Source organism: Clarias gariepinus, chromosome 26 (assembly GCF_024256425.1).
Source record: "Clarias gariepinus isolate MV-2021 ecotype Netherlands chromosome 26, CGAR_prim_01v2, whole genome shotgun sequence".
Lineage (NCBI taxonomy): Eukaryota > Metazoa > Chordata > Actinopteri > Siluriformes > Clariidae > Clarias > Clarias gariepinus.
Genome location: NC_071125.1, coordinates 5,673,592 through 5,695,908, shown reverse-complemented (window position 1 = coordinate 5,695,908; position 22,317 = coordinate 5,673,592). Strand labels below are relative to the sequence as shown.

Genomic DNA, 22,317 nt, shown 5'->3' with positions numbered 1-22,317 from the left:
GAGTTTGGTCAGATCTTCGATCGATACGTGTTAAGCTGACTCGAGAGGCTGTGTATCGACGCGTTCCTCGGCCATTAGATTCGGATGAGTATGATTTTCATCCTCTTCAAAGGAGCAATAAGTCTAGGCAACTTATAGTAGAGGAGCTCTCCCGCTCATGTGGGGAAGGGCGGAGACTTTTATACATTTGTATATTTGTTTGCGTGTGTGTGTGTGTGTGTGTGTGCGCCTGATGTGAAGAAATATAAAGAAAATGTTTTTGTTCATTAATGAAAAGCAATTTAATTTAAGGCTTCTTCTTCTTGAGTAGAACAAAAAAAATTTTTGCCTTGAATGTTAGATAAAAAATTATATAACTAAAATATGCACATGCACTGATCTTACCTCTTCTCCTGTGAGGTAGTACGCAGACAGCAGGCCTCCTACGTAGCGTATATTCACCTCAAAGACAGAGGCCTCTCCATTCTGCAAAGCAAACATACAAACAAAAGAAAAAAATCAAGATACAATTACGACACACCACTATTTTCACAAATACTACAGTTTCCGTTCTAAGTTTTATTGTCATATACAGATAACAATGAGGCATCATTACCGTTATGAAATTCTTAGACCCGTGTTCCCCAACTTTACATATGCACATCCAATATACCATCATTCTAGCCCACAAAACGTTCCCAATACGTTACCATTCTCAACAACCAACAGTGAAATCCCAACATTCCACTATTCAAATAGCCATACTGTATGATGCGAAGCAACTTCCTCATAAAAATACATTACCAACACGTTGCCATCCTCAAAAAGATCACATAGCTAAAATACCACTATCCTTACAAACACCATGTTTCTAACACAGCACCTTTTTCTACAACATTACTGTATATTTCAAACACACCTCCATCCTCAACAAACACTACATTCCCAACACACCTTAAATCTCACAAACACTACATTTCCAACGCACCTCCTTCCTCAAAAACATAAAATTCCCAACGCACCTCCATCTTCTCAAACACTACATTCCCAACACACCTCAAATCTCACAAACACTACATTCCCAACACACCTCAAATCTCACAAACACTACATTCCCAACGCACCTCCATCTTCTCAAACACTACTTTCCCAACACACCTCCATCTTCTCAAACACTACATTCCCAACACACCTCTATCTTCTCAAACACTACTTTCCCAACACACCTCCATCTTCTCAAACACTACTTTCCCAACACACCTCCATCTTTTCAAACACTACATTCCCAACGCACCTCCATCTTCTCAAACACTACATTCCCAACACACCTCCATCCTCAAAAACATAAAATTCCCAGCATACCTCCATCTTCTCAAACACTACATTCCCAACACACCTCCAATCTCACAAACACTACATTCCCAACGCACCTCCATCTTCTCAAACACTACTTTCCCAACACACCTCCATCTTCTCAAACACTACATTCCCAACACACCTCTATCTTCACAAACACCACATTCCCAACACACCTCCATCCTCAAAAACATAAAATTCCCAGCATATCTCCATCTTCTTAAACACTACATTCCCAACACACCTTAAATCTCACAAACCCTACATTCCCAACGCACCTCCATCTTCTCAAACACTACATTCCCACCAAACTTCCATCCTCTAAAAACCCAACATTACATTCTTATCACACCACCATTCTCACAAACTTTATATTCCCAAGTCAAAACTATCTTCACAAACACTGCCAAGACATCTCCAATCTGACTGTCCAAGATGAAATGAGGACCAAACAGGCCATAAAATAGCTCTAGTCTATGTAGTCCTGTACTGTGGACTTTCCATAACCTTCAATCTAAAGTTCTGTAATTACTGTTTGAACAGCAAAGTTTTTCAGGCTCGAAACTTGCCATAACTCAGATCTGTTTGGAAGATTAAAGCACATTAGTGGGTTCAATAGTGAGATAATATCTCACTAAAATGTCCCGCGGGTTAAAGGATACTATCGATCTGTCCAGGCAGCTAATAATAAGCAGAAAGAATAATACAGCTTTCATAATAATTTATTATTTCATAGGTGCGGGCAGGATAAGAAAACGTTGAAACATTTTCCAGTTTTTTATTCGGAGAATTACCCCATAAAATATATTACAGTAAATCATTTTTTGCTTCCTGTTATCCATTTAGTAGACCAGTAGGAATGTTTTCAGATAGCTGAATAGCACATTTCCATGAGGCAGTCAGCTGTAAAGCCCTGTTGCCCCCAAACACCTACCTAAAAGGAACATACACCCAAACTGGGGACCCCCTGATCCCCTGGGGCCCCAAGCAGTTGCCTGCCTTGAACTAGCCACCTCTTGATGATGTAGAGAACAATTTTCTGTTGCACCACATTGGAGCCAACCTTAGGGGTACCAAAGGGGCTTATATACGTCTAAAATTGCAGCTAGGACAAAGCGAGTTAGTTTCCTATGTGGTAACTCATACTAATGGAAGATATACTATATTACCCAACTACCAGTACTCAATTCCCAGCCAGTGGCCAAAAACCCAGCCACTGGATCCTGTCCCGATCCCAAGCCCGGATAAAATGGGAGAGTTGCGTCAGGAAGGGCGTCCGGCATAAAACCTGTGCCAAGCTTCTATGTTCAGACCATGTGTCTGCTATGGTGACCCCTTGACAGGAGCAGCCGAAAGAACAACAAAAACAACAACCCAGCTACCAGTACATACAAACATACATATGACATGTTCAAGCAAAAACCAACAATGTGTGGTGGATCCTAGAACAGTTTCAATGCACACCGACAAATGGAAAGATTGACCACCATTCTTCCAAAAGATATTCCCTCAAACAGTGTTTTCATGATGGTGGTAGAGAGTTCTGTCTAAGACGTCACTTTAAATTTTCCCACATTGGTTTGATTGGACCGAGCCACTGGTTTCTCCTTTAATTTGGTTCTCATTTCGAATTTCTCAAAGCTATGCCCAAGTAAGCTGTGTGATATATACGATACGAAGCAGATTTAAGGCAAGATGAGTTAATTGCCTCAATATGTCACCATAATTACAATTGCTGGAGCTTTCCAAGGGCTGAGATGAAATCGTGCTTATTGACTCGCAGTGTCTCGCAGGAGGAAGTCAGCAGGGAATTACTGTATGAAAATCCAGTTTGGTTGAGTATTACACTTATGTACTTATATACTATGGATGTGTGCCGTACGATGGATTGGCACGCTGTTCAGGATGTAACCCGCCTTGTGCCCTAAGTCTTTTCCCTCGTGGCATTCCAGTGTTTGTAACACAATGTTTTACACCTGGGTATTCGTTTAATTCTGCTATTAAGCTGATCACTTGGGTGTCAGGGAAATTAAACAAAGCATGTGAAACTTATTGGTAGGATATTCTTAGGACAAATTCAGAAACCAAAGCCATTTCACAAGATCATCTGGTTTTTGTATTATAAAAATTACTTTCCTGTAACTTTCCGGTTAACACAGTGTTAACTTAAAAAAGAATTAAAGAATTTATTGCTCTATGAGTCGGTCACGTCTCGACACGCTTACCGCCCGGCCCCAAACTGGGGGAGAGTTTTGTGTATGATGTGTTTGACGCTCTCTGTTTATTATGAGCAAAGAGGGCAATACAGTATTTAAGATTTTGGCCAGGTGCTCTGTGTCATGTACGTCCTGTACAACAAAAAAACAAAGATCATAGAGGGACCCGGAGACAGACAGACATTAGGCAAAACATTATTATTTTCTATTTGGATGAAAGACTTCCAGCGAGCCTCTTGCATGTAACGTTATCTAAACACATTACAAACAGTATAGTTAAAGAAATAGTTTATTTGAAAATCTGACAGACAAGACATTTGAAGATCCTCTAGGTTGGGGTCTAGGTCCCTTGTTGTTAATGTTTTTTTTTAAGGATACAGCATACAAAATCATACCATACAGTATTTTATCTGTATGGCTGCTTCTCCTGAGACAAAAATAAATCACACACACACACACACACACACACACACACACACACACACACACACACACACACACACACACACACAAAAACTCTGGAAAATCTGGCAAACTAAGTTTTATTTAACAGTCTGAACAGTGCAAGCCAAGTGCCTCTGAAGCTGTAGGAGGTAAAAACAATAAATATTTACCTCCTACAGCGTGAGAAGCCCTTTGCTTGATCGGTTGATGTAGGATGTATATTTTAGGCAAATTTTATTTTCCAGCTGCTGTATTGAGTGACGAATAAAACACAACTGCTTGTACTGTTCAGGAAAACACAGGAGTCCATAGACGTGGTGCCAACCCATCACAGGGCACACACACACGCTACGGGGAATTTGAGAACGCCAGTTAACCTAATCTTCATGTCTCTGGACTGTTGAAGGAAACCAAAGGGCCCAGAGGAAACCCACCAAGCACACAGACCTGCCGCAAGAATCGAACCTGGACCCTGGAGATGCTGCACATACTTGAAGATTTCGGGAGATCCAAATGATGCTGAGACGACATATTTGAACACACAGGGACTTGAGTTAAGCTACTCATACTGTATGTGCTGCGGTCAAATAGTGTTAAAGCAGCTTGGATCATGTGTAGAGCCTGTGATCCAAGCTACTGTAAATAAGTTGTTATGTACAGTAGAAACAATAAATGAATAGAAGAAGAATGTTAAGCTTTTGATTGCCAACAGTATGTTGTGAAGATGTAGGTCTAGTCAACAGATTAAACATCTCTGCTTATGTAACTTTGGTCACACAAAAGTGACAACATACCACTTGTGTGCTTTCGACGGCAACTACGTTTCGTTAATTAAAGAAAAGCTCGCGAACGCAAACTGTTCCCAGTTAGCAGAGGCGAACTATAGCAAAGAGACATCATCATAAATAAAACCATCATGGCTCAAATTATGTGCTGTTAGCTTGTAATCACTAGAGTGTTTCATGGCTTGCGTGCGTGTTGGTACAACAAGGCACAGATGCCACTACCACCATGCCCAGTTCGGGGTTTGGAAGACAGGCAGGATGTTGCATCTGTGCTGTGTACTCATGAGTTAACGAGATTATTAACGAGAGCTGTGGGAAAAAACTCAAGCCTTCGAAAGAAACACTTCTGCAAATAATATAAAAGCCCAGCAAAGGCACAGTGCACATTTTGTTCTCCTCTTCAAATGCAATTAGAAGTAGCTGTTTTAATGACATGTACTGGATTATACAATAGAGTTTAGGTTGAAACTGCCAGCGACACAGTAGTAAGGCATTAACAATGCTACTTTTTTATTATTATTATCCTGATAACGATGTATGAAACTTTATCCAACACATTAAAGAAGCTATTTTTTCCCTTATTACTTACTCTAGGTTTGTTCATATGTATGCTTTACATAAAGTGTTTTTACAGTGTTCAAGTCAAACTGGGACTTTTGATTGTGCAGTGCTACTTATTAGTGCTTGGATACCATAAAGGTAAAATTTCTTTCCCAGTACGCCAGAGCTGGCCTCCCAGGAACTCCTTTAATGGCCCAAATAATGTAGAAATGGAGTGAGGTCAGGACAGTACAGGGGAGGTGGTAATAACTCCCAGCCGAGTCCCTGCAAGTTAAAAGTCGATTTTTAAGGATCAGGCTTTCCACTTCCTACAGTGGGCTCCAAGCCGGCCTTTACGAGTCTCGTCACCGTACTGTGATTGGAATCCTCATGTAAAAGTCAATCGGTTTTACATCTTTAATTATGAGAAATTTTATCACAAGTATCAGTTTGACTTTTTTTTGTCAAAAAAAAAGAGAAAATTACAATAATTATTGTATTACCCACAAACATTTCTAATCATATCATTATTTTCTGATGCAGGATCGACTAGGAGTGTGATTTTTTTTTCAGATTTTTCTCTCTGGTTATTACAGTAGATGGTTATTGAACGCTAAAGGATTTCTCTAAGGCCTTTTGGATTTTCACAATTTAAAGTTGATCCACTAAATAGCCAATTAAATGTTAAAGAACACTTGCTGGGTGTATTCTTTTACTTCAGCATGGACATTCAGTTTATTATTATTTCAGGGAACTTACTGCATGTTATTATTATAAAGCCAGCATGAGTTGTTGTAATTATTTAGAAAAGTTTAATGTGCAACTTTACTCTGCTAGTGAGTTACTAGGGGATGAGTGAAGGAGGAAAAAACGTTTAATCTTGTTTCAGATGAACAGTAATATGGCCAAAGATCACCTGCATTGCCGTCTACATTCATAAAGGAAAATAGATAGAATCACATTTTTTGCAGGTCCCCGGCCGAGAGAGGCCACAGCATCACCCGGGAATCAAACTACTGTAGCAATCTCCAAATTATGGGACCGAGTGCTTAACCACTACGCCACTCTAGAGCTTTTCTCTTTTTATATACAGTATATAGTGTTATATAGTATAATGAATGCTTGATTGTAAGTAACAAACTGTATATTCAGAGAATAGTGTACATATTGTATATTGAAATTGTATTATATGAAAAGTATTTAATGAAGTGTAATTTATGTCTTTAAATAAAGTTTAGTTACATGGATTCTAGTTTGTGTGGATTGAGCTCACTCCTTGGGGGTCACAAAATGCCCAAAGTTTAAAGACATGGCGTACTATTGGTAGCATTCAGTGTAAACATGGTTGATGAAAGGCTGTAAAACCGGTGTCAATTTGTTCATCAGCAAATAATGATGTTGATTATAAACCCAACAATGGGCATTAATGGATATCATAATGTACAGTATGGTGACCTCTTCTGCGTAGAGCATCCAGATGGCATATTTCATCAAAATCACTTTTACAGTACATATCATTTGGCAGAAATGCCTAAATTTAGATTTACTCGACTCGCAGATGCTCTTTTTTTTAAAGCATCTTTCCAGTAAGGTGGGATCACATCCAAGACTTACATGAATAAACCGATGGTTTGGGCCTTGTAGGCCTCTGTGGTTGTTCTTGAACGGTACAGTATGGTTTTTGGTTGTTTATTTACTTTAATATGTGTAAAAACTGAAGCAACCATGCGGTGCGGTGGGTTACACTGTAGTCTCACAGCACCAGGGTTCCGGGTTGATCCTGAGCTCTGGCGTCATGCTGTTGTGGGACTTTGCGTGAAGAGGAAGTAGGGGAATTGGCTTAATGCTATTATCTAAATTGCTGCTAGGAGTCAACGAGTGTGTGAATATGTCTGCACGTTGTGCTGTCATGGCCTGCTGTTTCGTGACTATCTTTTAAATCATATCGATTTTTATTTCGTGCTAATCATTCTCTAATGAGCCAGGGTTTTATAGAAAGGTGCAAAGGAGACACAACAAGCAACAATATTGCAATAAAGGCTCTATGAGCTATTTGTTCTTTACCAAAAAATTTAAATAATAACAAAGGAGAAAAAGTATAACCTAGTCTATACTTTCAAACTTAATATCCTACTTTCTAATCATTTGAATAAACAAGGTGAAAGTTTATTCATTTATTTAAATTAAAACAATGATCATCATTGGCCTTCATGGTCCTTATGTTGTACTTACTTGTATTTTGCAAGAGTATCACTTTTTCTTTTCCACTGAACTTGTGTGTGGAGCAGAAGATCGGCAAGAAGAAAAGTTATCGCTTTTTATGGGACATGATATTTAACCCACTGAAGTTACACTCCATTTCAATACGTTTAATATTTAATACCTTAAAACCTGTAATAACCATTCAATAAACCATTCTTTTTTTATTGGTAAATATCTAGTATATAGTGCATTAATAGGTTGGGTCCAATGTGTTGTATCAAGATCGCTGGTGAATACTGCTAAAGAACAAGAAACCACTCAAGGATCATAGTATTTCATTTTAAAACATGCATTGATTTAAATCATGATTAGATACAGTATATGGATAAAAATAAGAATATTGTACCAATCAATAGTGTTAAATCAAGTACATTAATCATAGCTGTGTAAAATGTAAAAAAATAAGCCAACCAATCAACCAACCAACCAACCAACCAACCAAAACCTTCAAATAACCATTGAGGTTGTGTATAACTGTCTAACAAAATACTCAATTATAGTAAATATAATCCTTCCCTCCTCCTTACTGTTTTTTTTTTAAAGTTTAGCCACTTAATCACTTATCAGTGATTTAAGAGACAAGATGCATAATTAAAGACGTGTCCACCAGAGCGATTACTTTCAATTACAACCAACTGTCCTCCTCTCTCTCGCTCTTGTTCTGTCTCTCTCTCTCTCTCTCTCTCTCCTTCTGTCTCTCTCTCTCACCACACACCATGTCGGACTGCCAACACATACAACAAACAGCAGCTGCATCATCGACTCATTACCCCCATAGCAATGCTAACGCCCTTTTTTCTGAACTAATTGGATTTGCACAGATGCACAAAAAATGCCAGGGACCAATGACTGTAAAGTTTCTCTTCTACTCTTAGTTCGTAGTTTCGATTCGAACCTCAGTAGTCAGAGAAACTTAAATTAAGTAGATCTGTTCATGAAGCTCCCTCAAGCATAATACTCCATACTACTGTACCAGTAGTAGGATGTTTTTTTAATTGAAGCGTACAAGTCCATCTGTCTGGTCTGTTAAACAAAGAACACTACTCCATAATATCCTTCTTATTAAATTAAGCACAGTAGGTCATTTTTTGTTGCCATACATTAAGTCAAGGACAGCCATGTTCCAGCCAGCCAGCCAGTCGTTTTTTATCCCATTACTACAGAGACAGAACGTCTGAAGAAAGATACTGTAATATCTGCTCATTTTTTTACTTTAATAATGTCATTTCATTTCAGCTCGACTTCATCAATCATTCATTCCAAGTATATATACATATCTATAAATATACATATATATGTATAAAAACGTCAGAGCAGATGTGCAACCTTTTTGGCGAATGCATGAATAATTCATTCCTTGACCACCAAAAGCAATAAACCTGGCTAATAGGTATCAAGCCTCAGAAATAACTTTGACTGAAGAACACTATGACAGGAGAAGTTGTCAGTCATGTCAGTTCAATCAGATTACCCACTCTTAAAGGTCCTACACATTATATTTTTCATTAAATTTTAATATGATCTTTAGGGTCCTAATGAAAAGTTTGTATTATACGTTAATTAAAAATTCAAAAGGATTGTGTAAAAAAAACACTAGCGACGGGAGTGAAGTCCAGTGCGGGCAATGCTTTGGACTGCATTACCCACAAAGCATTGCCACAACGCAGTGCTTTGTGGGTAATGCAGTCCAAACTGGAAAACTATGGATTATAGAGCCCGAGCCTGTTTTCTTCAGTCGTTTTTGGTTTGATTTAAGTACGGAACCTACACGGAAGTTTGTAATATCGCCTGACAACGCAGAAATTAAAAGAATGGACATGCATCGACCCGTTTGTCTTTCTCATCACTGCATGTGCATGAATTAACGGGCTGTTGCGCTGCCGCGAACAACAACAACAACAAAAGCGGAGAAACTTACAGAGAGAGATACGGACGCGATGTGTTTACTGATGTGTTTACATGACTTCTTAATCTTCGACAGACATCGTTATAAACCATCTAACGTAACAAAGGTAAGCATAATATAGTTTTCCGACTACGTACACAGTTTGCAACTAGACAATCACCTTAATGCATTGTTTATTAAAAACGGGCGATTAGGGATTATATAGAGACGGATATACATAGAGAAGAAGCCATAACCATGTTCTATGAGAGTATAAGTTAACTTACACTCGGCATTCATCGTGATTATTAGAAAAGGCGATCTGCAAAGAGTCATAGTAAAATAAATCACACTCACCGAGCCTGGTGAAGATGAAGCAGGAACACGAAGCGTTAGTACAGATCCATTTTTAGGAGCAGCTTCCTAGTAAAACCTGCTTTATATTGACCCGCGTTTATAAAGCAGTCTGGTGAAAAATGATTAGCGCAAACATGAACGCATTTAGGTAAATCGGCGGGGACGTTAGCTTTAAAAACTAAATTCAGCCACTGCGTCCTCAGTGGCTCAGATACCTAACCCTAGGTAGGTACCCTAGGTCACTAACCCTAGGTAGTGAATGACGACTGCTGTGTTCGCTATTACACCCAACAACTGTACACAACACTCGCTTAGGCGTCATTTTGCTCCAGCGGCGAAAAAACAATGGCCGACAGCGTCTTCTCACTCGGGGCGGGTCTTTGCTAAAACACCAGTGTCAATCAACTTGTGTAGGAACGCCCTCTTGTGGTGTGGCGTCACAAGGCAAGGCTTTTGCGATTGGCCTGATTTCAGAAGGGGGATGTTACTGTAATAAACGAAAAGAAAACCACTGGGCGGCTCTTTATCATCGTAGAGTGGTTGTGTACGCACTCTCCTAACACACAGTTTAGTCCAAACAGCTTAAAATAGTGCATGTAGTGCTGTATGACCCCTTTAAATGTTCTTATTAACACAGTCTGAGTCAAAGGATTTTAGAACATTTGCATCTCCAATACATGCTGATAAATTGGCAATCAACTGTGTGTCCTCTCTGCCTTTCTACTGTACCTTCCGCCACACACAGGAAATATGTCATATAATTTTTTTACGACTTATAATGTATCATTTTTTTGGTAAATGCGGCTGCAAAAAAGACCCTTTATAAACCTCATAGGGCTGATGAATAACTTCACACTAAGAAGCTGAGAAACATCCAAATCGTTTGGTAGTGTATGCTATGGAAGTATGAAAAGGTAAAGAGTAAAAGACAAAGTGGTGGCACGGTGGCTTAGTAGTTAGCACGGTCGCCTTGCACCCCCAGGGTCGGGGTTCAATACCCTTCTCGAGTCTGTAAGTTTGCATGTTCTCCCTATGCTCGCCTGTTTTACTCCGGGTACTCCATACTACCACCTACATTATATTGCAGGATTACTGCATTATGTTGCAAGATTACTGCAGCATTACTGCATTATATTGCAGGATTACTGCAGTATGACTGCATTATATTGCAAGATTCTTGCAGCATTACTGCATTATATTGCAGGATTACTGCATTATATTGTAGGATTACTGCTTTATATTGCAGGATTACTGCAGGATTACTGGATTATATTGCAGGATTACTGCAGTATTACTGCATTATATTGCAAGATTATTGCAGCATTACTGCTTTATATTGCAGGATTACTGCAGGATTACTGGATTATATTGCAGGATTACTGCAGTATTACTGCATTATATTGCAAGATTATTGCAGCATTACTGCTTTATATTGCAGGATTACTGCAGTATTACTGGATTATATTGCAGGATTACTGCAGTATTACTGCATTATATTGCAAGATTATTGCAGCATTACTGCATTATATTGCAGGATTACTGCATTATATTGTAGGATTACTGCTTTATATTGCAGGATTACTGCAGGATTACTGGATTATATTGCAGGATTACTGCAGTATTACTGCATTATATTGCAAGATTATTGCAGCATTACTGCATTATATTGCAAGATTACTGCAGGATTACTGCTTTATATTGCAGGATTACTGCAGGATTACTGGATTATATTGCAGGATTACTGCAGTATTACTGCATTATATTGCAAGATTATTGCAGCATTACTGCTTTATATTGCAGGATTACTGCAGTATTACTGCATTATATTGCAAGATTATTGCAGCATTACTGCATTATATTGCAGGATTACTGCATTATATTGCAAGATTACTGCATGATTACTGCATTATATTGCAAGATTATTGCAGCATTACTGCATTATATTGCAAGATTACTGCAGGATTACTGCTTTATATTGCAGGATTACTGCAGGATTACTGGATTATATTGCAGGATTACTGCAGTATTACTGCATTATATTGCAAGATTATTGCAGCATTACTGCTTTATATTGCAGGATTACTGCAGTATTACTGCATTATATTGCAAGATTATTGCAGCATTACTGCATTATATTGCAGGATTACTGCATTATATTGCAAGATTACTGCAGTATTACTGCATTATATTGCAAGATTATTGCAGCATTACTGCTTTATATTGCAGGATTACTGCAGTATTACTGCATTATATTGCAAGATTATTGCAGCATTACTGCATTGTATTGCAAGATTACTGCAGGATTACTGCTTTATATTGCAGGATTACTGCAGGATTACTGGATTATATTGCAGGATTATTGCAGCATTACTGCATTATATTGTAGGATTACTGCATTATATTGCATGATTACTGCAGTAAAAGATACGAAATTCAGTGTTTTCGTGTCTGCGTTTCCTGCATATGTACTGCATATGTAGAAAACTGCTGTTTTGACACATGAAAACTGCAGTTATTTTTTGTAAGGAAAATGATGGGCATTTCGGTGGGATGGTGCTAAAAGACATTTTTGTTGCATGGAGCTGGTGGACATTTATACACTATTAAGCTAGAAGACATTTATTTCTATGGTATGGCGCTAGTGGACATTTCTAATTTTGGGGAGGGGAGGGTGATGGACATTTCTGTGGCACAGACCTGATGGGCATTTTTTAGATATGGATCTAATGAACATTTTATAGTTATATGATGGACATTTCTGTGGGATGGAGCTGATGGACATTTCTCATCACTGGCCATCGCAACCGTACAGCTGTTTTTTTTTTTTTTATCCGCCTCCAAAGTTACTGAGCTGAAGGATGTCTCGGTATTTCTTCTCTGTTATTCACAGAAGCATTAAGTGTCTAAAGCTGGAATGGAAAAAAAAACAGTGCTTTCACTCTACAAATGAAAGAAAAACGAGCTTAGTTACAGAAACAGGGAAAAAAAACAACAACAAAGAAACAGATAGTGCTTCTGTAGCAACCATAGCAACTGCCAGCTTCTAAAGGAGAGAGAGAGAGAGAGAGAGAGAGAGAGAGACAAACAGACTGTAAACAGAAGTAGAGAGCTTGGTGTGTAACATATTTAGCAATGTGTTGGTGCCAATATACATACAGTAGAGTATGCTCATGTTCATTTCCTAACTAGCTAAACATATGCTAAGCATATATTGTTTGTAGAAATACAGTCAAAAATGTAATAAAAAAATTATATATATACTAGTGCTGTCAAAATTAGTGCGTTAACGCATGCGATTAATTTGAAATATTTAATGCATTAAAAAAAATTAACGCAATTAACGCGGTTTCAGTTTTTTTTATTTCCTGTTGTGGCCGACGTGTGTTCAACGTGCAAAGAAGTATGGATAAGACCAAGGAAGGACTTTTAGACGGAAGGTTTCAGTATAAAACTCTGCCGGATGGTTCTGTGGATAAAACAAAAGTAATCTGTACATTTTGCAAAGCCAAATTTAAATACCAGAGAAGTAATTCGTCTTTGACATATCACTTAAAAGCAAAACACCCCACCGAAACAATCTCTACAGGGCCTCGCCAATGTAAATTGCATTGATTGTTTTGAAATTCAAATGACACAAATGGCACATACCTGTGTTTTTATTTCTGTAATAAATATGGCTTTCAAGCCAACAGTTAATTTGGAGAATATTGATGGTTTATTGCAGGTATGTTGTTTACATGAGAAAATCTGTGTTACAAGTTAAACAAAAATTCCAATAAACAATCATATTTGAATTTAAATAGTTTCATTGCCTTGAGTTTACATTAATTATTTACATTTACATATCCAAAAAGTTTCAGTCTTTTAATTGTGATTAATCGCGATTAATTGCAAAAAATTGTGCGATTAATTAGTTTTTTTTTTTTAATCGATTGACAGCACTAATATATACACATACACACACCCCTTGCAGTTAAATAACATAACTCTGGTTTATCACACTTGAGTTCAATGTCTCTAGCCACACCCAGGCCTGATCCTGAGCCAAACATGCAAAAGGGGGCAAACACTTTTTTCTCACCACTGTACAAGCACAGATATAGAATATGTACTTAATTAATGTACTTAAGTACATATTTCATATACCTGGACATTAATAATTTTATTAGAGGATTATTTTACTTCTACTCCATTGTAAAGTACAGCAAATATTTCTACTTTTGCTTAACTACAGTACAGATGTGCATGGTGTTGTGTTACTTTATGGCAGTGCTGTGAAGTATTTGAAGTGGGAACTGTGGAAGCAGATGACTATTGTGCATAATTGCATGGTTTGACTTTCCTCTGAAACGTGTTTAATACCGTAACAGGTGTTTAAAATCAGAAGCAGAGCTGGATGCAGCCGGCGAGGAAACCAGCGTGTTCACAATCGGGAACGAGAGAGGGAGAAAGAGGGAGCCATGGACTTTTAAGGACACAAGTAAATAAAGGACTTCTACTTTTACTTGTGTTACATTTGCCATAGGGAATCTCTACTTTTACTCAAGTTCAGGATTTATTCCTACCTCTGTACACAAGTAGCAACACTACAGAATATCTTGAATATCTTCTCTTGGCAGAGGAGCTCATTAATATGCATGATATCACATACAAATCAGTCATAGGAACCTGCTGTATTAATAATAATAATAATAATAATAATAATAATAATAATAATAATAATATTACAGTATGGTTACTCAGTGTTTAACATTAACGCTTGCCCAGAGAAAATAAGCTCAGTGTTTTCTAGAATGCCTTTATCAATCTGTCTTTATAAGTTTTTCACTTTAAAAACAATCCTTTTTTTTTTTTTTTGGCTTCCACTATCTAATGACATTGTTAACCAATTAAGGATGATGTTCGCAACTTGACCAACAGGAAGCTATGTTTGTTGCTGTGGAAACTCTGTGCTAAAAAAGGACAGCTAACAGTTGTTTTTGGCTTAAAATGTTTCTTCGACCATGCTAAACCGGTCGGCAGAAAAAATCTAGCAAAAAAAAAAAACAGAAACAAATGAATGATTAAAAACAGAGTATTGCAGGGATATTTAATGAAACAGCAAAAGGAAATTCCTAAAGAGTGTACCATGACAAGGTTATGCTTCAATGAATCGTTGAAGGTGTTTCAACATCAATGAAAGACGACGAGGGTTCAGAAAGACCTTTAACGAGCCTCGAACCTCTTCCGCACCCACCCTACATCACAGGTAATGATGAAGTATTATTAAGTAATAAAGTACTTACTTGTAAACATGTTCTTATAAACACTAGTGGAACAAACACTGGTGCTGGAGGCTAATTAAGAGCCTTTTCTGAATTGAAGTGGGTGTGACAGAGCACTTAAACACTTAAATGTGCAAGACAAGGGGGGTCCTTTAGGACCAGAGTTGAGAACCGCAGGAATAAACAAAGTGAGACTGAATCTCGAAGTCCTCCCTCCCTCCCTCCCTTCTGCATGCACAACAGGGGATGACAATATTACTAGCATTTTATGCTAAGCAGCATGGCATGTGATCTGAATAAGCTTTCATTTCCCGTGAATAAAATGTCTTTTTTTTTTTTTTTCGGAGCTGAACACGGGGGTGGGGAGTGGGGGGGATGTTGTGCTCTTACTCCATCAACTGTACGACGCTAACCAAAAACGATCACAGGAACAGAGCCGACGCGAGGCACGGGTGAGAAACACAGTCTGACACCATGGCTCGAAAATACTAATCAGCACCGTGATCTCCTGCAACGAACACTGCCAATTCACACACATACACACACACACATATATACACGCACACAGACACTTGGGACTTTGAGCTTCTGACTCAGTGTGTGTTCTTAGCTGTGGCATTTTACACTGCAGTCACACAGCCAGCTTAAGGTCATTGAGGAATGCAAAGAGAGAGAGAAAGAGAGAGAGAGAGAGAGAGAGAGAGAGAAATCCGAACAAAGCCTCGGTCCTAAACAGTAAATATTGCTTGTAACATTTTTTCACCACGCAGTCATCAAAATCACATTTTCTCTGTAGCTAAATCTCAAACGGCGCTCTAGGAAGTGTGTAATGGAAAATTATTCCTGCGTGATGGAAACTTTTATATATCTGATATTGCCTGTGAAAGTGAAATCAAATCAAAATATCAGCGGAAAACAACGGGAAAAAAATATCTGATATCGCCTCCATTCCTTTTAAATATACTTATTAATGCTCTAAACTAAAATTCTTCAATTTGAATACTCCATGCACACGCACACACACACACACACACACACACATCCAGGAGTGTCTACCTGTGAGGGAATGCTACAGCACGGTACTCATTAAAATGAATCCTCACAACTGCTCTGAATTACAGAATAACGCTAATATGATTTGAAAAAAATATATCCCGCTCTGCCGAGCTACAGTACTCGGTCTCTCCTCTGCTTACTTTTTGAAAGGGGCGGAAAAACATCACCGGGAGAGCCAGACTCTTTCGTAAATGCGCCCTCCGAATGCACACTCTTGACAGGGGCCGAGCCGTACTTGGCCCCTGAACAGCAGAGCGGCTTGGCTGCCTGCATACTGAATGGCGCAACATCAGAATAAAGAGACTTCTCACACAGCTGTGTAAGGAACAAATTCTGATGCAATATACGCGACTTGGGAACGCTCACTTCACCCCGGAGTGTGCACCAGATAGGAATACTGATCTACTAGGCTCAGCTGTCCCTACCCGAAACAATTATACTGTCATAATGAGCAATATTCATGCTACAATATTCATGCTACAATATTCATACTACTATAATAATTCTGCTGTAAAAGCAGAATCACATGTTCATAACAATTATACTGGTACAGAAAGTACAGTCTTTGTTGTTCTGTAAAGGGATTGCACTAGTAAAAACATCATAATAGTCCAACAAATAACACAATAATACCGTAATAAAAACACATTATTAAAAGCGGTAGCACTTTTATAACTGTCATACTGATGCAAACTGTTAAAGCAACCACTCCAATTCAATCCTATACAGCAACTTTGCTGTAGTATTGATAATAATATGATTAATCATACCTATAGCAATTATATAGGTCTCTACTGATCACACTGTTACAGTACTTACACTAATATATATTGTAATAGTACTCACTCTAATGCATAATATTACTGTACTCACACTAATGCATACTGTTACTCTACTCATACTGTACTATTACAGCAATTGTTCCTTTCAATACTCCTTCACAAATCATAGTAATCAATACTGTTATACAGTAGTAATCACATTAATACATACTGTTAAATTAATCACACTATTACAGTCTGATATACTGTAGTAATCCCACTAATTCATACTGTTACAGCAACCAATGTAATAACTACTATAAAAGTAATCCCACTATTCCATACTGGTACAGTGATCACACTAATACAGTCAGAGTAACCATAGTAATCACTCTGCTGTTACAGTACTCGCAATAATCAACACTATAAAAGTAATAACACTAATCAATACTCTTACAGTAATTAAACTATTCCATACTGTTACAGTGCTCATACTTATTTACTTCTGTTACAATAATCACACTATTCCATACTGTAACAGTATTTATACTAACGATTGCTGTAAAAGTACTCAGACTAATACATACTGTAAAAATAATTACACTAATACATAATGTTACAGCAATTACACTAATTCCTACTGTTACAGCAATAACAATAATTCCTACTGTTACAGTACTCACAGGAATCTATATTGTTACAGTTTTCTCAATAATCTGTACTGTTACAGTACTCACACTAATTAATAATGGTCAAATAATCATACTTTTCCATACTGTTACAGCAGTTACACCAATTCCTACTGTTACATTAATCATACTGTACTAATCAATTTTGTTACAGTAATCACACTAAATGCATACTGTTACAGTACTCACCATAATAAATACTGTTACAGTACTCACAGTAATAAATACTGTTACAGTACTCACAGTAATAAATACTGTTACAGTACTAACCATAATAAATACTGTTACAGTACTCACAGTAATAAATACTGTTACAATGCTCACACTAACAAAGACTGTTACAGTACTCACCATAATAAATACTGTTACAGTACTCACACTAACAAATACTGTTACAGTACTCACAGTAATAAATACTGTTACAGTACTAACCATAATAAATACTGTTACAGTACTCACAGTAATAAATACTGTTACAGTACTCACACTAATAAATACTGTTACAATGCTCACACTAACAAAGACTGTTACAGTACTCACAGTAATAAATACTGTTACGGTACTCACAGTAATAAATACTGTTACGGTACTCACCATAATAAATACAGTTACAGTACTCACAGTAATAAATACTGTTACAGTACTCACCATAATAAATACTGTTACAGTACTCACACTAACAAATACTGTTACAGTACTCACAGTAATAAATACTGTTACAGTACTAACCATAATAAATACCATTACAGTACTCACAGTAATAAATACCGTTACAGTACTAACCATAATCAATACTGTTACAGTACTCACAGTAATAAATACTGTTACAGTACTCACACTAATAAATACTGTTACAATGCTCACACTAACAAAGACTGTTACAGTACTCACAGTAATAAATACTGTTACAGTACTCACACTAACAAATACTGTTACAGTACTCACAGTAATAAATACTGTTACAGTACTAACCATAATAAATACTGTTACAGTACTAACCATAATAAATACTGTTACAGTACTCACAGTAATAAATACTGTTACAGTACTCACAGTAATAAATACAGTTACAGTACTCACAGTAATAAATACTGTTACAGTACTCACCATAATAAATACTGTTACAGTACTCACACTAACAAATACTGTTACAGTACTCACAGTAATAAATACTGTTACAGTACTAACCATAATAAATACCGTTACAGTACTCACAGTAATAAATACCGTTACAGTACTAACCATAATAAATACTGTTACAGTACTCACAGTAATAAATACTGTTACAGTACTCACACTAATAAATATTGTTACAATGCTCACACTAACAAAGACTGTTACAGTACTCACAGTAATAAATACTGTTACAGTACTCACACTAATAAATACTGTTACAGTACTCACACTAACAAATACTGTTACAGTACTCACACTAACAAATACTGTTACAATGCTCACACTAACAAAGACTGTTACAGTACTCACAGTAATAAATACTGTTACAGTACTCACACTAATAAATACTGTTACAGTACTCACACTAATAAATACTGTTACAATGCTCACACTAACAAAGACTGTTACAATACTCACACCTACACATACTGTTACAGTACTCACCATAATAAATACTTTCACAGTATTTCACACAGCAGATACTGCTACAGTAATCACACAAATAGATACTGCTTACTGTTAACCTGTTGAGACCGACACCTGGCAGAGATTGTTCATCTCACCAGTTGTTAACAGTGTGTTACAGGAGGAAAACCACTCAACTGTGCTGGAGTTCTGCGCTCAAGGACTTGACTTATATCAATCACAGTGTTCTATCATACTCGTCCATGATCTCAACATCAACAAGCGACATCTGATGCACCTAAGCTTCAGAGGCACACATTCATATTAATCAGCTTTAATATTCAAGAAAATTGTAATAAGCTTTTCAAGCACTTGATTAGGGTTAGTGTTACAGTTATGGTGCGCTGTTAATTATGATGCAGATACGTAAACGTCTGTGCATGGTTTACTTTTCTTTTTTCCCCACAAACCTTTATTAAATGTTCTATTTATATAAAAGTTGAAACTATATCCTATAAATACAGAATACCACAAGGCAAACTCCAGAATTCATTAAGACGAATAACATATACAGTAGTAGAGTAACTTGCATTTGTCAAAAGTCGCCAAATCATTATTTTATCAGTCTCTTTAGGATTGTCATACTCTCAGAAGAACTAAACCCGTCATATATCCCATAAGAACAATTAATAATTAATTCATTCATTTTCTATACCGCTTATCCTGTACAGTAATCCATGGACTCTGGAGGTGTGAGGACACAGTACTAACCATAAAGCTACTATGCCGCCTTACCGCCTACAATGATTATTTAACAATATTTAATTACATATTTACTACAAATAATAATAGTAATTATTATTATTATTAAAAAAAAAAATATATATATATATATATATATATATATATATATATATACAGTATATAGACAGATAGAGAGAGTCAGCCAAAAAAAAATACATGCATCAAGAAAATTTACTGTTAAACATGATCATCAAATACGATATAAATTTTCATATACAATATACAGTACATTTGATGATGTATATTGTATATGATGATACATCAGCATAACCAAAGTATATTATATTAATATAATATTAATACTATTCTGAGATTATAATTGTTATAAGATTGTTATATATGTATACAAATACAAGTTTTTCTTTTCCTGAAGTGAGCAATATATATATACTGTATACAGTATATGAAATATAAAGGTTTACAGTATATAATCAAAGTTTTCTGTTTTCTTTTGCAAATTCGTGCCAATATTCTACACCATGTTTTTCCAGTTTCGACCATCTCACTAATGTACAGTATCCTTTTTTTGTGTTGCCTTACTGTTTACCCCTACTGTTGAGCCTGGGAAGTTCGGGATCTCAATGTCTAGTCTTTTCATTTCATCCTCGAATAACCTGCATAATGAACCATGATAGAATCGAGCTCTCCACTCTACTTTGTGACCTTACATATTGAGCAGGAACGCTAAAACTGGCTTGCTTTAAATGGAACTGTAATTTTAGCAATGTAGCAATAAATCTGTAGCCAAACACCAATCTACAGGTATTTAATTGGAGTCCACCTATTGATGAGGGGATACCTCCGGGGTTTTGAAGTTCACTTTTAAGTGTGTTCAAATTGGAAGGTATATTCTTTCTTTACATAGGGGCATTTTGGTCCAAAAATAAGGACTGTTCCAATCAACTGGATGACAGCTGAACTTTAACAAAATCAATGGATGTACTGTATAATAGAGCAGAGTGGAGTTCTATGAACATCCAACAAATGTCACTCAAAGAAACATATTTGTGCAAGTCTGAGCATATACTATTTACAAATGTATGTAGAAAAAAACCTGTCTTGTATACAATTTACAGATGGCAAGATGTTTGCAGTTAACTTTAGTCAAGCAGTTTGCTGTTAACTACATTTTTTTTTACTTTTTACTTTTACCCCACTACATCTAACAACAAATACCTGTACTTTCTGCCTTCTATCTTTGTGCACGGTGTTGCGTTATATAAACACACTGGCATGCACTATATAACTAAGTATGTTTATGTGGGAATCAAACCTGGGCCTTCCACATGGCGGACAAGAACCCTACTACTGAGCCACCAGTGCCCCATGTTTACTTAAGTATATATTTCATGTATCTATACTTAACTAGTGAATATTATTTTACACAATCTCCACTAAACTACACTCACTCATCGTCGTCTATACTGCTTTATCCTGTATTCAGGATCGCGGGGAGTCTGAAGCCTATCCCAGGAGATTTAGGGCACAAGGCAGGGTACACCCTGGACAGGGTGCCAATCCATCGCAGGAAACACACAAACACACCACGGGCAATTGGAAAATGCCAATTAACCTTAATTCTGGAGAACATGCAAACTCCATGCACACAGAGAAGGGAATTGAGCCTGGATGGGAATCGAACCCGGACCCCAGAGGTGCAATGCGACAGTGCTAACCACTACACCACCGTGCCACCAACTCCACTATTTCTCACAACAAATACCTGTACTTTCTCATATCTATCTTTGTGCACAGTGTTAAGTGGCATGCACTATTTGAAGTGGTAACAGTGCCACCTGCTGATTATTATGCATAACTGCATGGTATATTGCGCAATCGTAACTAATTTGCCTTCCCTCCGTGAAACGCTTAATCATGTAGCAGGTGTTTAAAACCAGAAGTAGAAATGGTTACGGACAGTAATGAGAACAGCATGAGAAAGGAAAGGAAGCGGAGAGAGAAAAAGATAGGGATAGTTTTACTACAACTTAAATGATGCTGAGAGCTAATACAAGCTCAGTGGTTTTGATATTTTAAATCAGAAGTTTATGCAGTATATGAAGAACTTCTACTTTTACTTAAGACATATTTTACCCAGGGTATATCTGCTTTTACTCAAGTACATGATTTGTGCACTTTGCCCACTTCTGCTGCCTGGTGATATAAGGCATAGCCTCATTGTCGGCCAATTGACTCGTTTTTGGCTCTGTTAACGGCTCTGTTAAGATCCTGAACTGTTAGAGAAACTATTTGATGTGACGCTCGCTCTACAATCTAAGGATCATCCTCGAGCTATGAAGCTTTTGTGCAACTTAGATGAAAACTGTACCAAAAGACT

At 37.2% G+C, this 22,317-nt stretch overlaps 1 protein-coding gene across 1 annotated transcript in view; it reads right to left on the bottom strand.

The window, feature by feature from the left end:
• The window catches only part of LOC128514052 (mannosyl-oligosaccharide 1,2-alpha-mannosidase IA), a 242,873-nt gene that overhangs the window by 60,793 nt on the left and 159,763 nt on the right, over positions 1 to 22,317 (bottom strand). The window contains exon 4 of the mRNA XM_053487698.1: positions 385 to 465. Coding sequence (XP_053343673.1) covers positions 385 to 465 — 81 coding nt within the window. The remainder of the gene's footprint in view (positions 1 to 384; positions 466 to 22,317) is intronic.